This window comes from Nematolebias whitei, chromosome 17, assembly GCF_014905685.2.
Source record: "Nematolebias whitei isolate Nwh7 chromosome 17, NemWhi1, whole genome shotgun sequence".
In the NCBI taxonomy this organism is placed as follows: domain Eukaryota; kingdom Metazoa; phylum Chordata; class Actinopteri; order Cyprinodontiformes; family Rivulidae; genus Nematolebias; species Nematolebias whitei.
The window spans coordinates 14,488,887-14,506,300 of NC_056514.1; the positions used below are offsets into that span (position 1 = coordinate 14,488,887).

The 17,414-nt window shown below is 43.4% G+C and overlaps 3 protein-coding genes and 1 long non-coding RNA gene across 4 annotated transcripts in view; 3 read left to right on the forward strand and 1 right to left on the reverse strand.

Moving 5' to 3' along the window:
* itgb4 (integrin, beta 4) overlaps positions 1 to 17,414 on the forward strand; it is a 181,826-nt gene that overhangs the window by 41,117 nt on the left and 123,295 nt on the right. The window lies entirely within an intron of this gene.
* Positions 2,432 to 2,685, forward strand: LOC119423784. Its single transcript, XR_005187477.1, has 3 exons — positions 2,432 to 2,453; positions 2,532 to 2,567; positions 2,653 to 2,685. It is a non-coding gene; the product is annotated as an uncharacterized LOC119423784 (long non-coding RNA).
* LOC119423783 (histone H3.3A) lies at positions 6,398 to 7,725 on the reverse strand (the record flags this gene model as incomplete). The annotated part of the gene is given in 4 exon segments (XM_037691199.1): positions 6,398 to 6,498; positions 6,582 to 6,735; positions 6,822 to 6,956; positions 7,647 to 7,725. Coding segments are annotated over 3 exon segments (383 nt in total), but the record flags the coding sequence as incomplete, so codon positions are not given.
* unk (unk zinc finger) overlaps positions 8,085 to 17,414 on the forward strand; it is a 17,585-nt gene continuing 8,255 nt past the window's right edge. Inside the window, exons 1-9 of the mRNA XM_037691195.1 lie at positions 8,085 to 8,303; positions 8,638 to 8,847; positions 12,223 to 12,399; positions 12,496 to 12,626; positions 13,739 to 13,874; positions 13,967 to 14,084; positions 16,533 to 16,617; positions 16,711 to 17,006; positions 17,124 to 17,189. Coding sequence (XP_037547123.1) covers positions 8,155 to 8,303; positions 8,638 to 8,847; positions 12,223 to 12,399; positions 12,496 to 12,626; positions 13,739 to 13,874; positions 13,967 to 14,084; positions 16,533 to 16,617; positions 16,711 to 17,006; positions 17,124 to 17,189 — 1,368 coding nt within the window. The 5' untranslated portion in view covers positions 8,085 to 8,154. The remainder of the gene's footprint in view (positions 8,304 to 8,637; positions 8,848 to 12,222; positions 12,400 to 12,495; positions 12,627 to 13,738; positions 13,875 to 13,966; positions 14,085 to 16,532; positions 16,618 to 16,710; positions 17,007 to 17,123; positions 17,190 to 17,414) is intronic.

Here is a 17,414-nt window from a genome sequence, read left to right on the forward strand (position 1 = left end):
TTAAAAATGAACTGCAGTTCCACTTCTCTATCGCTAGAGGCCGCCACTCCGCGCTGCGTCGAGCGGTATTTTTTATTTTTATTATTACGACTCGAAGGTTGAACTTTATTTTAGGTAATTAGGCTTACAGTAACTAGCTAGTGGAACTGTTAGCTGTTTCGTTCTAGGATTGAAACAGTTTTTATTGCCTTCCTCTTCTTCCCTTCAGGGGGCGCCACAGTTGCCTCCATCTCACTCCAGCATCCTCCTGTCACAACAAACCTTCACACAGCCATCTGTGGTCTTCCTCTTTTCCTCCATGTTCCTCTGATATAACTCCAAAGAACAGTAAGCTACCTGTCTTTGTCTTGCTCGCCATTTTGTAAGGTAAATTAGCTAGTATACTGAAGGTTACAATTATTTTCTTACGTTTCAATCGACATGTGGCCAATTTTACAAACATTTTTAAATGCATATTGTGAAACAGCTGTTTTAATGCTTTCGAAGAATACATACGGCTTGTGAAACTGTTTTTGTTTTTCATCCTAAATAATTGGTTACCTTTCCAAGTATTGGTATGTTCGCTACACGGAAGTGTTTCCAGCAGACTGGCTTTAGGTTTCTGATCACCGACAGCCCCTGAACGCAGCAGATCATGGCGCCCAAAGACCCCCTGCTGGCCCCATTGAAAGGTAAACAGCCAAACGTTATTACGTCATCGTCTCAGCTCCTCTGGACCGGGTTTTCCTGTTTTAAACAGGAAATTGCTCTGAGTTCATAACTCGTGCACTGAAATTCCTAAATGTTGACAAAAACAACAACATAAATGAGTCCTCGTGACTCAGTGAGACAACCTGTATGAATAAAGGCTGAATGAAAACAAAAAACATCACGTCATCCATTTATACATCATCAACTGACGGCCTGCGAGCTGTTTCCAGCCCGCTGGAGGGTGCGGGGAGGACCAGTGAGCACATTTTAATGAACCTTTCAGAAAATCCTCCCGTGTATATCTACAACTTCTGAAGTTTTGGAGATGCCATCTGTTAATTCAGCGTAAATGGAGCTCTCACATTTGTAAATAAAATGCCTTGTGCTAATGACCAAAACCCTCATCTGTTTGGTTAATGAACGAGGGAACGTCTTTATGTGATTTTTGACAACATTTATATTTACTAACTGAGCGAGTTGTTACAGGTTATACTCTCAACACACGTCCATGTGCTCATTCAATTTGCACTACTGTTTACATTTGACCTTTATATCAATATCAAGGACTTCATACATATACTGTGTATACTGTACATATACTGTGTATACTGTGTACATTCACTTCGTATGTTGCTTTGTCAACAAATGTCCCTGTCAGGACCTTCATACTTATATATATATTTTTTATATTTACACTGCTATACTTACAATTTAGGATCGTATCATACGTTTATTATTTCATTTTATGCTAATGTTTATTAAAAGTTTAATGGTTATTGTTGCACCAGGGGTCTGATGACATTTAAATCCTGTGTATGTCCTGTACTTGTTGCAGTTTTGACAATGAAGTGACTTTGACTTGTCTCTGGGGCCTTGCTGTCTCGTAGCTCTATGTCCAGGTACGGCAGATCTCTTGTTAATTACTTATTTAAGTTCTCTCTCTGTCTCTCTCAGTGTGCGTCCTGCACTTGCGGTCAGGTGGGAATGTGGTGACAGACTCCCACCCTCACCTCTCCTCCTGCTGCGAGCTGCTTGAGCAGATCCTCAGGAAAGGTCTCCAACGTCAGTATCTCTAACAAACCTCGTGTATTGATCTTCTTACCTCATGCGAGTTTGAAACCCGTGTATGGACGGAGAGGGGATTGAAGTGGTCTTTATATTTCTTTCCAGAGCCAGTTCTTAGTCTGGTCCACAGAGATTACTGGCACTGTTTTGAACAACTTCCCCACCAAGACACCTGCGACAGGTAACGAGTAGTAACAAGCATCTCCTGCAGCAGTTTGGCTCCGCTGGACTCGAACCATGTCTGCTGTGTGTGCAGGCTGTCCACTGTGTCCCTGGCTGTGGAGCAGACCAGAGTCTGCAGGAAGCTGCTCTCAGCTCAGGGCCGAGGGCGCTACTTCCTCAGACTGGCCCTGAGCCGTAAGGCCCTGTCCCAGTGCTTCACCCACCTGCTGCACACCCCCACAGTCCTGCAGGTCTGACTGCTCTCTTTATATCATTCTACTTCCTGTTTTTGTTGTTTGTTTATTCTGAACGCGTCTGTTTGATCTCCAGTGGTACAGCTCAGATTTATCCAGCCTGAGGAATGAGGAATTTGTGGGTGAGAACTTTTTTTTTTTTTCTCAACTTCTAATCCAAGCTGAGGAAACTGTTCGTTCCTGCTGGTGTCGTCATGAATTAAACTGTTCTCCTTGTTACCAGAACCCTTCATGTCCCTGGTTCTGGTCCTCTCTCACATGGAGTTCAAGCTGGATGTGGAGGTCAGAACAAAAACTATTGTTTTGTCATTTCTGTGATATTGAACCAACCAGTTACTGTGTTTCTTATGTTTTACACAGAACTGCAGTTTCCTGGATGAGAGCTGGCTCCTGCCGGTAACGACGTTCTTGCTCTAGAACCTTTATGAAAAAATGTCTCCTCTATTAATGAGCCATGCTCACGTCTGCGATTTATTTTCAGGTTCAAGACATCTATGAAGTCGTGCCCTGCCAGGAGGTGGGCCTGGTTCTGAGGTTTGTCATTTTAACTCACGTTTCTACAAAGACGTGCACACGATCCTTAGTCCATCTTTGTGGATTCTTCAGGTACCTGAGTGGGCGTGTCTTCGTCCTGCAATTGATGCCGGGTAGTCAGGCCCACGTCGACAAGTTCATCTCTCCTGGTGATATCATCGATGAGATCAATGGAACGTCGCTGAGGAATTCTAAGAATGGACACGTGAGGGAAGCCTCAAACATTCGATGACTTGAGTTCATTATTTATACATTCAGGTTCAAATACATACATTAACCTAAAGCTGTTAAATTCATTCAACCTTTATTTATACAGGTTAGTCTCACTGAGTCTCAGTCATGAGGACTCATTTTCTGTTTTAGACAAACAACAGATAAGGTACACACAACAATAAACAATGCACAACAATAAAATGCAAATAAAATAAACAATAAAATCAAGGTACCAAATAAAACAAGGTAAAATACTAAAACAAGAGCATGTTTTCTTTGATTGTTCTAATAAACTGATCAGTTGTTTAAAATCCCTTAAAAAATATAGAGCTTCAGATCTTTTTGCAAGGTGGTCCAGGAAACGAGCAGAGTAAGAAAAGGCCTTTTAGCTGAGTTCAGTCCTCACTCAGGAGACACTGCAGGTAATGATGTCTGGAGAGCGCACGCTGTAGCTGCACTCACTCAGAGACATGTAGGAGGAGATGTATGAAGGCAGCAGACCAAGAAGTGATTTAAAGATGAAAATGTACCCGTGAGAGTCTGCGTGAAGTTAATGATGACCAGTTAACCAGTGAATACAGGGTGCAATGATGGGTACGGTAGTTACAGCCAGTTATGAATCTTAACGCACCGTGATAGACAGCATCCAACATCTGCAAACAATGTCACCGTAATCAATGGAGGGAAGGAAAGTCACAGTTACAATATGTTTCCTGGCATTCAGAGTTAGGCCCCGTTTACACGGACATGGCGGGGGCAAACTTAGGTTTTTTGGATTTTGATTTGAGGAAAAAAAATCAGTGTTGACATGGAGCAAATTTAGTGTCTACATGAATCCCCCGCAGTTGGTCATTAGTTGGCGCTGTGAATTTTGTACATTCACTTAATGTGCACGCGCGCTGCCTGGGACAGCGTCTGCAAGGACTTTCCTCTGGTCTGAAAACATGTTTCTGAAAAAAGAAACAGTTTTAATTTCAGTTTCTTGAAGTTTTCAACATGAGGCTTAAAAGAGAGTTCACAACAAAGTCCATGCTCAGTAATCCAGGTATACAATCCAACATTTTTCAGTCAGGTCATCTGGGCAGTTTCTTTTTTTGTGCTGAAACGTTTCGCCTTCGGTCCGGAAGGCTTCATCAGTCAAGGAAACACAACAAAACTGATTCTTCCCCCAACATCTTACTCTAAAGTCGAACAAACCAGTTGAAAAATGTTGGATTAAAAGAGTTGTGCGTCAACCAAGAGTCCCAAGTATTTGTAGGAATCCACAAACTCAATAGGAACACCATTCGTAGATAAGATAGAAAGAAGAACTGCTGGTACCAACTTCCTGTTTGAAACCAACATATTTTTGGTTTTACCAGCATTTAGCACCAGTTTGAGACGAAACAAATCTGACTGGATGATGTCAAAAAGCTGGAAAACCTTAGCAACTGTTTTATCGTCAGCATAGAGATGTAAGGAGGCGTCTAGAGTGTTTTTCACCTAAATTACTTACCGGTATATAAATTGTAAAGAGGGTGGGTCCTAAGACTGAGCCTTGTGGTACACCATTATTGACAGTTAAATAGCTAAAAGAAGTACCATTGGGTTGCACACATTGCTTTCAATCTAAGAGATAATTAGACAACCATCTGATAGTATGATCTGAGAAACAAATATCTGAGCTTATGGCATAAGATGTCATGGTCCAGTGTCAAAAGGTCTATGGTCATTCAGGACACGTTCATGTAAACTTCTGACTACAACTACACATCTAGTTTTATGAACTAAGGATAGTAATAAATATAGATCTGGTTAGATTCAAAAGAATACAAAAGTTGTAGACACTACAGATAAATGTAATTATGGTTATTGTGTTTTCTTCCAGGCAGGCGTGGTACTGTCCCGGCTCAGAGGCTGCCCTTTGTCCATCTGTGTTCTCCGATGGAGGGCCCACGATGGAACCGTGTATCGGCCCCTCGTTAAACTCCTGCGAGCCCTGAGGACGGAGAACCCCCACCTGCAGCTCGGTCCTGCCCCCGGCCAGCAGCCAGCCAGTCATGACCCGAGGCCGCCCTCGTCACAGTGTCTCAGAGAGGGAAGGCATGTGCACGTGCACTCAGCTTTGTTTTGTTTGTTAGAAATGTGCTACAAGCTCAAACTTCTCTCCAACAGAATCGTTTACATCGTGAAGTACCTGGGCAGAGCCAAGATTGGAACGGTAACTTTTTACTTGACATGTTTAGTTAATGACTTTTTATATCTTGTAACTGATGCGACATCTGCTCTGACTCTAGTTTGGAGGAAAGGAGGTCCTGCAGCAGGCGATTCCACAGGTGTTGCATCAAAACCTGACCATCCAGGTAATTGCAGCCCCTCCTGTGCCCGGGGCCACGCAGAGGTGTTCCATTATTGCTCAGTGTCGTTTATCCCACAGGAGGTGCTTCTAGACATGAAGGAGACCCATCTGACGTGCACGGACGCGAGCAGTTCGCTGGTGAGCCGCTGCAACACATCATTGCCATGAACTCGTCCATATGTGCTCAACATCGGTGTCTTCACAGAAACTGTTTGAGCATCACTATCCAGAGATCTCCTGCGTGGGGCGCTTCTCTCAGCCTGACTTCACGGTGTTTGCCTTCTGCGTGGCGTAAGTGTCCACTTCATGGTCGTCACCTCAGGAAAGTCAACAGGGCTGGTAGTCATTAGATTGTGCAAATTCTGCTTCCAGGGACTCTCCTGAAACTCCTCAGTCTACAGGATTTCATTGTGTTGTGTTCAAAGCCAGCTCTGTTAAAGAGTGTGAAGATCTGGTCTGTCGTATTGGTGAGGCGTCACATGAACATTGTTTAACCAGTTTGTTCTACCAAACTTTACAACCCTGCTCTCCTTTTCTTACAGCTGCTGGTTTCAAGCATACTGAATGGTTTGTATAAGTCATGTGATCAAATGTAAACAAATGTGTAATAAACAGCTCGTCTGAATAAACACACAGTACTGTATCCATAAAGACCTTTAATAGAAAGACATGTGACAACATTTCATAAATATTAAATGTAGCTGCCAAAGTTTGTGTTGGAGGAAACATGTAAAAAGCACCCCAGGAAAAAAAAAAAAAAAGGGGGGGGGGGGGGGTGTTGCAATGCTCCTCATCACAACGAGCCAAATAACAGCTGCAGACGAAGCCCCAGCACTGCATGGAGTTTCATGTTCAACTATAAAGAAATGCTGTCCCTGAAAAAATTAAAACGTTAACGACTGCGTGACATTTGACAAGTTACATTTATGACGACCTACAACGTGGCAAGTAGACACTACTTCCCCTTAGTGTACTTGGGTTTGTGGAATGGTTGTTTTATTGTAGCACTCTAAAAATACAAAATTCAAAACTTAAAAAAGAAAAAATAAATGTCCAGAAAATGGTTAAGATAAATAGGATCATTTGTCATGACGAGGAGCCTGATGGGCTTCTTTAGGCCCTCTCTCCCCTTATCCTGCGAGCCAGCTGGATGTCTTTGGGCATGATGGTGACACGTTTGGCGTGGATGGCGCACAGGTTGGTGTCCTCAAACAGACCCACCAGGTAGGCTTCGCTGGCCTCCTGTCGACAAAAAACATAAGTGTTTAATTAAGCGCCATCGCTATTCATATTAGCACACCAACTGTAAAGACGTGCCCCCTCACCTGAAGAGCTCCGATGGCGGCACTCTGGAAGCGCAGATCAGTCTTGAAATCCTGAGCAATCTCCCTCACCAGGCGCTGGAAGGGAAGCTTGCGAATAAGCAGCTCTGTGGACTTCTGGTAGCGACGAATCTCCCTAAGAGCCACAGTCCCAGGCCTAGAAAGAAAGAAAAACACATGTTAAAGTTAAGGAGGCAAAGGGTAAAAGAAAACCGTAGTACATGACAGAATGCAGCTTCGTACCTGTAGCGATGGGGCTTCTTGACGCCTCCTGTGGAGGGGGCGCTCTTCCTGGCTGCCTTGGTAGCGAGCTGCTTCCTTGGCGCCTTTCCTCCGGTAGATTTACGGGCCGTCTGCTTGGTACGAGCCATCTCTTTTCTTTTGCAAGCAAAAACAACAATACACATTTATAACTGCACAATTTATAACGTACGTAAAAACAAAAACATTCTAACGTGACCAACGCCCCTCCCCCAAAGCTGCAAAGGGAAGGCGTCGGCCTATAAATAACCTTATTTGAAGTTATAAATATCAAAACTTATTCAAGAGTCCTTTGGACCTTATAAATAAACGTTTAAGAAGTCGATACAAGTCATGGACGCATTTACGCGGGATACGAAACTAGTTAGCTGTAAACTGCTAATGCTAAGCTAACCGCTACAATACCACAACAAATGGCGCCTGAAGCAGCGCGGCTCCAGCTCTCACTTCGCCATTTTCAGTTTCATCCCGAACGTTACCGCATAAAATCAACACAAGCGCCATTACCTGAAGTATTGGACGTTTTTTAATCACATGAACAACTTCGACACGATTCTCCATTAATTACAGTCCGTTTAAAATGTAGCAGCTTTGAATTTAAGTTAGTTAAAAGCGACGTTTAGTGAAAACACTTCAATCGTTAAGCGACTCCATTGTTCTATTTTTAGTAAACGAAACCGTTTACAAGTCGACATGTTTTAGCGCGAAATTACTGTAAATAACAAGCTTGATCACAACAAATTGTTAAAGAGAGCTCAGTCCATATTAACACATTCTACTAAGAACAAAGTATGTATTTTTATTTACCTTTAGGACGTTAATTTGTTACTATGCCTTCGTCGTGATGAAGTCAACACTTCGTCTAGCCGCCGAAATGGAATAATGCCCAGACTGAACGAAACAGACTATTAATACTTCGTCGTGACGTCATACGTGTAACAAACTGCGCGCTCATTGGCTCCTCCTTCAAACTGGATACGGAACAGCCAATCACAATTTAGCTAGCAGAAACACATAAAAACGAACGTTTTACCACATCTTATTTAACGTTAAATAGATTATGTTTACGTGGCGTCATCATAATATTTGCTCTAATCTTGCAAATTCTTATTAAGTTTAAGGAAAAGTGGTGGATATGATTACAGAACTCTATCTCCCATAGTTCCATGCTCCAACTGATTGTCCCTTTTCTACTACTTCCGCTTGTCTTGCGCAAGCTCACATCGTCTGAGAATGCGGATTTCGGAGCTAACAAGCGGAGCTAGCCTGCAAGCTAAAAACAAGCTTCTCGTTGTTAGGTTTTAAAACTATTTAAATGTCTAAAACGAGTTCGCAGCCCCCCTCGTCTTCGGCAACGACGGCTACGGGGGGGCCCTCTTCGTCGTCTTCGTCTTCGCCCGCGGGGGGGTCGACATCTCCCGCAACCGTGTTGAACGTCCAACCAGAAAAACCTCAACATTACACGTACGTAGCTGCTTATACACAATCTCACGTGCAGCTGCACACCTACCCACAGCTGCGTTTGAAGACAGAGTGAACTTTAGAGCATTTAAGATAACCTGATGAGTGTCATTTTACGGTGTTATGTTGTTAAACTTTAAGAGGCCTAGTCAGTAGTTGGTTCAAACAAGAGGTGTACTGTAGCATAGTTTATTTTTGTCTCACATTTGGAAAACTGCTAGTACTGTTTGAGGGGAAATTGGATAATAGTTTTGGGTTAGCCAAGTCTTTAAAAAACGATATGTATCCTTTGAAATGTTTGTGTAATAAACACAGCTTGTGTTTCCTTCTCTTACAGGTATCTCAAAGAGTTCAGGACGGAGCAGTGTCCCCTGTTTGTGCAACACAAATGCACGCAGCACAGGCCGTTTTCCTGTTTCCACTGGCATTTCCTGAACCAGCGGCGCCGCAGACCCATCCGCAGGCGGGACGGGACCTTCAACTACAGCCCAGATGTGTACTGTACCAAATATGACGAGGGAACAGGCAGCTGTCCCGATGGAGACGAGTGAGTGCAGCTGAGACACGGCCGAGGTTTACACCGTCTTGGATACTGCAGTAAAGCCCTCTCTGGATTTGTAAACCTTACTCTCACCCAAATCTAGAGTGCTCGATTACAACAACCTTTACGTCTGGACCGGTACCTTTCACGTCCACCCTGCATGTGTATAGACATGCATTAAAGTTGACATTTCTTTAAACCCCACTACTTATTTTCCTCAAACTTGGTGAGAAACATCCTTTAAATGAGTGGTGGTGAACACAAGTAAAAAAGTCTAGTGGTGATGTTGTGTTTGTATTTCATTTGCCCATAAGCACAAGGAGCACAGACCTGACTCTGTGTTAAAAGGCATAATGTCTTTAAAACCACACAGCTGACTTTCCTCAAACTAGGTGAGAAACCTGCTTTAAATGTGTGGAATCAAATTAGGAAAATCTAGATGAAATTTTGCTTTTTTTGTATGTGACTTGCCTTTAAACAGGGTCCATACACAACTGTGCAAACACAGCCCAGCCATAAAGGTTGTTGTAATCGAGCACTCTGAATTTGGGCAAGAGTAAGTTTTCCAAATACAGGGTAGGCTTTACCGCAGTTCTCCGATTGGGTTTTAACACTTTATCATTACACTTTCAGTGAAAATTAATAGACTATAAATTAAAAAAGCACAACAGAGACCTGTTTGAAGTGGACTGCTTTAATAGAGCTATGCATAGTTGCACCTATTGTGTGTAAGAGGGCCACCTGCATCATGAAGGACCCCACTCACTCAGCACACACACTTTTTGCCCCGTTTCCCTCAGGCAGAAGGTTGAGGAGCATTAAGTGTAGAACCAGTAGACTGAGGAACAGCTTCTACCCTGAGGCTGTCAAGGCTCCCACAGACTCGGGCGGACCTCAGTCCACGTGGAAACTGCGCACCGTCCGCAGAGGTTTGAGACTTCATACTCGAGCATCCACCCTGAGTGGCTGCAGAGCAGCTCCGCAGGCAAGGGGCGTTTACCTTCGGGACAAATTGAGTTCCCGATTGGTCATTTGTTGACACGCCTACTGGATTGATTGACAGGTTGGGGGAAAAAAGAGCTGGCAGCAAGCTGCAGCGGTGTTCTGTGTTTATATGTTTTTAATGAAAAGTTGTAAAAACAAACAAAACAAAAAAACAGGGAGCGCTGGCCCTGCAACCCACACATCATATCAGCCCGCAGCTGGACCTGATTTTAATTCACTTGTGACAAATTCCTTCATTTCTCACCATTTCAATCATGGTGTCAACGGACGAGGAGGAAGAGATCACTTGCTTCTTGGGGGGGAAAAAAAAAACAACAAAAGAAAAGGCCAGTAAACCAGATCAGGGATGAAGAAGAGGAATTTAATACATTGGTGTAGCATACAAAACAGTCCATCGCTGGGCAGTTTATTGTGTTGCACAGAGTATGCATATGTGGTCGTAAAAATTGAGCTTTGCACAGAGATGCCCTGCAGACGTACGCTTAGACTCTAATCCAGTATACGTGGACCTCTGCGGACTGAGGTCCGCCCGAGCATGCTGGAGGCTTTAGACTCATGAGTCCCTAACCAGTATTATCACTGTGAGAAAAAAAATCAATATGATGCCACTTTGACTGGTGATATGTGCTGCTGATCTCATGCTGATTATTTCATGCTGCTGTGTTCATTCGTACTCGTCTGCTCACACAGACTCATGTTCGTGCTGCTGCTGTTTGGTGTATTGTTTTGCAGTAAAGTAGTCCCTCGCTACTTCGTGGTTCAGTTTTCGCCGACTCGCTCTTTCACAATTTTTCAAAGTAAGATTGGACATAACACAATGTCTGGCTGATAGATGAGTCGAATGATCGGCATGGATTTTTTATTTAAAATAAATTATCTTAAATTATTTTGCACCTGTGTGCAGCCCAGAGCTGTGGGAGAAGCTTCCTCCTGCAGGGATCTGAGATCATGACATTCTGTGCTCTTTTAGAGCGTTTAGAGTTTAGAAATATTGTTTAGAATATTGCAAGAGTGTGGGAAGGGTTTAAAACACCTTTATATATGTATATATATATAAATTACTAAAATAAACTACTACCGTATTTTCCGCCGTACACGTCTCACCGCCCTGATAAGTCGCATCAGTACAAATATGTCTAATAAAGTGGGAAAATCCAGGTGTGGGTTGGTGTGCCAAAAATTGATGGGCTGCCAAATGGCGGCCATGTGTGCGTGCACGGGAGGACTGCATTTGCCGGGGCAGTGCAATGAAATGAAGCTGATTCGGTTGCTCCAGGCAGACGACGGTGGCAGTTTATGGCAAGCTAATTGTGTCATTAATAGCCACTTTTACCTATGACATGATACAACTGCATTTCATACTACTCGACTGCCATCTAGTGGCTGAAAATGGTAATGTTCAATATTTTCAGTCAGAATGAATGAAAACGGTCAAATCTCAGGCAAAAAGTGGTTTATAAATATGGAAAATATCCATAAATACGTTGTTTTGCCATATAAGTCACAGGGCATGTAAATTATGCAAAAAAACACAACCTATACAGCGAAAAATACTTACTATTTGTACTACTATTCCTACTTTACGTTTTTTCACTTATTGCGGGGCTTCAGGGTACAGATCCCCCGCGATAAACAAGGGACTTCTGTATTGGTGTTTAGTGTATTTCTTAGTTTATATCTTAGATCCTTATTACTGCTTCTTTTTATACTTTATATTTTTGCTATTGCTAGATGGAACTGGGACCCTGTGTACACAATTTTGTTCTACCTCATGTACCACATGTGATGTGAATGATAATGAAACCTACTTGAACTTAAAAGTCTAAACCTTCAGAGATTTTTAATTTTGTTGTGGTTTGAGCATTAATCGCTGTTTATTTCCGTATATTAAGAAAAGTCTTACAAGACTTTAATTGTCGTGCTGCCGGGACAGGCTGGTGATGTGTTTGTCTGTTAGATAACAAATATCTCATGAACCAGCAGAATAAAACTCAAAAAGTTATTGTAGAATGTATAATTACAGCTGTTGAAGTTTTGGTATCAACCTGGTTAAAGTTGGCCACCGCAGTTTATCAACTTTTGCAAACTCAAAAAAGTCTGGCCTGTCATTTTTATAGATTTACAGGTTGTAACAAGACAAAAGTGACTGAAGGTATTCTGTTTTCATTTCATCTGTATTTATTTACATGCTTGGTGCTCAACAGGGAGCTTCTGTTCACGTTTATACACAGAGACAACGCAAGTAAAAGACAAATTGATTAAAAGTGGAGCTGTGGTGGATGTCTTGGAGGAAATTTCATTTCACCCATCACAAACGCTTTAAATGACTTTAATTCAAACTTTCTGAGTTGAATTGGATTTGTTTCTGTGTTCCAGGTGTTCCTTCCTGCATCGAACAGCAGGTGACACAGAGCGACGGTATCACCTCCGCTATTATAAAACTGGATCTTGTATCCATGAAACAGATGCAAAAGGCCACTGCACAAAGAACGGCTCCCACTGTGCCTTCGCCCATGGATCACATGACCTGCGCAGCCCCGTCTATGATATCAGGTGTGCAGGATTGGACTTTTTCTACCTTTGTGTTCAGCTCCACACACACACGCCTCTCCAGTTGCTCAAAGTGTTTTTGGTATGTGTTTTCCACAGAGAGATGCAGGTGATGGAGTCTCAAGGGGGGTCGGGAGCAGCAGAGGGAAGCGGGGGAGACGGGCAGTCGGGACAAGCAGCGAGCACAGCCCTCATAGAGAAGATCCTGAGCGAAGAACCACGCTGGCAAGGTAAAACCCTTCGGCTTGCCAAAGAGGAGCAGGTTGTTTCAGAGAGCAGAGAAACCCGAGGACTCCTCCAGTTTGTATTTTGGATCAGGACCTAAAACTGCGCCGCTCATCCTCAGACAGGAGTTTGCAAGAGAAGCCCAGGTCTCGTTGTAGACTCGTTGGAGGTTCACAATTAGATTATCTGGCGGTTCCTGAATTTTGCTTGGTTTGGGACCAAGTCAGAAAGTTCAAAATCTTCCTCTTCAGTTTATAATATGTACATGGTCAACGTGCAACAGCATTTTTCACATTAAATTTTTGGGCATCACAGTTTATTTTCGTGTGCAAAGCTGCATTCTAGGTCGTGTGCAATATTTTGTTGCCCACCTCCATTCATATTATACTCACCTCAGCCGACTTTGCACCAACCTTGGCAGCCGCCCCTGTATTTAGGATTTAATGTACTTCGGTATGCTTTGAGCTCCTCCACTTGAGGCAGAACCACACCCTCAAGTGGAGGAGTTTAAGTATCTTGGGCCAACAAAGTCCAGGCTCAATAATCCAGGTATACAATCCAACAATTTTCAGTCAGGTCATTTGGACATTTTCTTTTTTTTTTATGCTGAAACGTTTCACCTTCCATCCAGAAGACTTCATCAGTCAAGGAAACACACAACACAAAACCGATTCTTCCCCCAACAGCTTACTCCAAAGTGGAACAAACCAGTTATGTTGGTGCTAAGATGGTCTCTTTGGCACGCCCCCCCCCCCCTCTCCAGTGTATACCTGGATTATTGAGCATGGACTTTGTTGGTTTTGAACCAGTTTGACATGACTGTCGACGAGGGAGAGGGCCGGCACTGGAGGAGGGGACGTGCCAAAGAGACCATCTTAGCACCAACATAACTGGTTTGTTCCACTTTGGAGGCGAGCTGCAGGCGCTGTAAAATCTAAATCTGTTTGAGCTTCATACATATTTCAGAAACAGTGTAAAGTTGGCAAAATAAATACAAAAGTGCAAACGCAGTCACATCCTGTTGTGTTTAGAACATGTTCCATCAGTTCAGAACCTGAACTGTTCTCTCTTGACCCGACCTTTTTATCTGCATGTTCCCGTCTCTTGATTTCTGCAGATAACACCTACGTGCTGTCCCACTACAAGACCGAGCTGTGCAAGAAGCCTCCTCGCCTGTGCCGTCAAGGATACGCCTGCCCGTATTACCACAACAGCAAAGACCGGCGGCGCAGCCCACACAAACACACGTACAGGTGCTCGTGGGCCGGAGTCACGCATCATGGTGGTGTTTGCATTGGGTCACTGTTACATTTGTTTAAGTTGCTCTTTGTTCTCGCTGCCACAGAGCGTTGCCGTGTCCAGCGGTGAAACAGGGGGAGGAGTGGGGTGACCCCAGCAAGTGTGAGGGAGCAGAGGGCTGTCAGTACTGCCACACGAGAACGGAGCAGCAGTTCCACCCGGAGGTTTGGCTCCTTTTACTGTCCATTTCACACAGTCTGGAACAGAAATGTTTGTCCACCTTCTTCCTAGCCCCCATGCTGCCTTGTGTGAATTACGGGCGCGACTTCCAGCATGGACCAGAACCGGCGTTTGTTTGTGTGCAAACAGTAGGAGCTCATGTAGTTTCTCCGAGCATTGTGGATTTAATTTAAACATGTAGGAACACCACGTGTCCGAACTCAAACAGGACAATACAGGTGCTGGTCATAAAATTAGAGTATCGTGAAAAAGTTGATTTATTTCAGAAATTCCATTAAAAAAGTGAAACTTGTATATTATATTCATTCATTACACATAGACTGATATATTTCAAACTGATATATTTCAAATGTTTATTTCTTTTAATGTTGATGATTATAACTGACAACTAATGAAAACCCCAAATTCAGTATCTCAGAAAATGAGAATATTATTTAAGACCAATAAAAAAATGATTTTTAGAAATGTTGGCCAACTGAAAAGTATGAGCATGAAAAGTATGAATATGAAAAGTATGAGCATGTACAGCATCAATACTTAGTTGGGGCTCCTTTTGTCTGGATTACTGCAGCAATGCAGCGTGACATGGAGTGGATCAGTCTGTGCCTCTGCTCAGGTGTTATGAGAGTCCAGGTTTCTCTGATCGTGGCCTTCAGCTCCTCTGAATTGTTGGATCTGGTGTATCACATCTTTCTCATCACAATACACCATAGATTTTCTATGAGGTTAAGGTCAGGCAAGTTTGCTGGCAAATTAAGAACAGGGACATCATGGTCCTTAAACCAGGTACTGGTAGCTTTGGCACTGTGGGCAGGGGCCAGGTCCTGCTGGAACATGAAATCTGCATCTCCATACAGATCCTCAGCAGAAGGAATCATGAATCTAAAACATTGTGGTAAACTGTTGCTGTGACCTTGGATTTAAGAAGCAGAGTTTACAAACACCTGCACCGTACATTGCACCCCAAATCATGACTGACTGGATATTTCACAATGGACCTCAAGCAGTATGGGTTCTGTTCCTCACCCTTCTTCCTCCAAACCCTTGGACCTTGATTTCTAAATGAAAGGCACACTTTACTTTAGTCGGAAAAGAGGACGGAGGAACCCGACAGTTGTAGCCCATCTCCCGGATGCATCTGAATGTGGTGGTTTTTGAAGCTGTGACTCCGCCTCATTCCACTCTTTCTGGATCTCTGCCAGATTCTGGAATCTTCTCTGTCTGATTATCTGCTGAAGCCCACGATCATGTATTTTACTGGTGCATCTTCTGCTGCCACATTTTGCCCTTCCACTAGACTTTCCATTGATATGCTTGGACACAGCACTCTGTGAACAGCCAGCCTCCTTAGCTATGAACTTTTGTGGCGTACCCATCCTATGGAGGGGATCAATGATGGTCTTCTGGCCAGTTGTTATGTCTGCAGTCTTCCCCATAATGAACCAAACTGAGACAATTGATCCAAACAAGCAATTTAATGACACCTGGGGAAACTTTTGCAGGTGCTTTGAGTTTAGTAGATGATTAGTGTGTCACACTCAGTTTAAAACATTCATGCCCTGCAACATTTGGGCTGATTTCTCCACAGTATTCTAATTTTTTTGAAATCCTGTTTTCGTGGGATTCGTGACCTGGAAGCCCAAATTATGTAAAAATAAACAAATAAATACTTGAACTAGTTTAAATTTTGAGCCCTGAATCTATCATCTATTAAAGATTAACTTTTTGAGTGGAATTATGGAAGTTAAACAACTTTTCCATGATATTCTATTTTTTGGAAAGGGTCTGTATAATGCTGTCACCTCCATACACTTGAAATCATCCCTGATGTTCTCGTCACTGTTTTCAATTCTTCTGAAGATTCGGTGTCTCTTCTCCGGTGGTTTATTGTAGTCCAGCCACAAAGGATGCAAAGGATGTAGGATGCAGGTTTTCCTCCGTTGGCCGTTTGTCAACAAAGTGAAATGAGCACACAGACAGTGTTTTGGGTGGTCTCTTCAAGTTCACATTTTTCAACCACGTTCTTCTTAATTCCTCATCTGTAGGTAGGAGATGGAAACTATAGCTCTTTTCACAGGAACACTCTTTTTGTTTTGGGTCCTTGTTCAATACTCTGTTGTTGTAGCCACTGATGGAGTTTGGACTGGTTGTTCTGCAGCCGTGAACACAACAGGTGCCTGAACTCAGCACGGCTATTTTAATAAACTTTATGGTTGTTAAATAAATGTGAACAAAACAAAAGCAGTGTTTTATCTGCTAAACTGAATGTAAATTACTTTCAAATAAACCGCGGTCCGTGCCCTGCTGCCATGGTTAACCAATGCTTACAGCTACTTCCTGTCTGACAGGAAGTTGTACTCATAGTCATTTAGACAGTGGGCCCCCCAGGAGTAAGGTGGACAGATGAATAGATCTGGTTTGTTCTGTCCCAGATCTACAGGTCCACTAAGTGTAATGACATGCAGCAGTGTGGCAGCTGTCCCAGAGGACCCTTCTGTGCCTTCGCTCATGTTGAAAGTGAGTTCCTACTAAATGTTTTTGATCACTTCTCTGCAAGAGACTCAGTTTTATCAGTCTGATGTTTATTTTGTCTTTACAAAACCTCTTCAGAGCCTTTTGTTCCCGAAGAGCCATCGTTCCCCAGCTCCCCTCTTCTCTCCAGACCCCCAGACCTCCTACCTAGCCGGGAGGGCTCTCTGAGCCCCAGCAGTCACAGCGTAAGGTCTGGGCCTTGTACAGCGTCAGACCTCTTCTCTCCCTCTGTTGCATCCTGTGCAGCAGAGCAGGGGCTGCTGGGTAGTGTCTTATCACTGTGTGAGGACGCCAGAGGAGGAGCAGACCCTCTGTCTCCCTGGGTGGGTGGCGGGGTGTACGGGAGGGCGCCTGGATTTGAGCGGGAAGATCAGGTGAGAAACGCTCATTATGTTTGTTTTGATCTAAATCCAAGGAAACAAACTTTGAGTGAGTAAACAGTAACTTTACGATGTTTGTTGTCACTGTTAATAAACAATTTGTGATTTCAGGCCAAACAGAGGAGTTTTTCCTTCGAGCAGCGCAGCAGAGAGTTTTCAACAACACAGAGCAAACAGGTACGACTGTCCAAGTCCGAACTACTGGAGCCTCGTGTATAAACCAGTGAGGCTCGTGTATAAACCACTAAGCCTCATGTATAAACCAGTGAGCCTTGTGTATAAACCAGTGAGGCTCGTGTATAAACCAGTGAGGCTCGTGTATAAACCAGTGAGGCTCGTGTATAAACCAGTGAGGCTCGTGTATAAACCAGTGAGCCTCGTGTATAAACCAGTGAGCCTCGT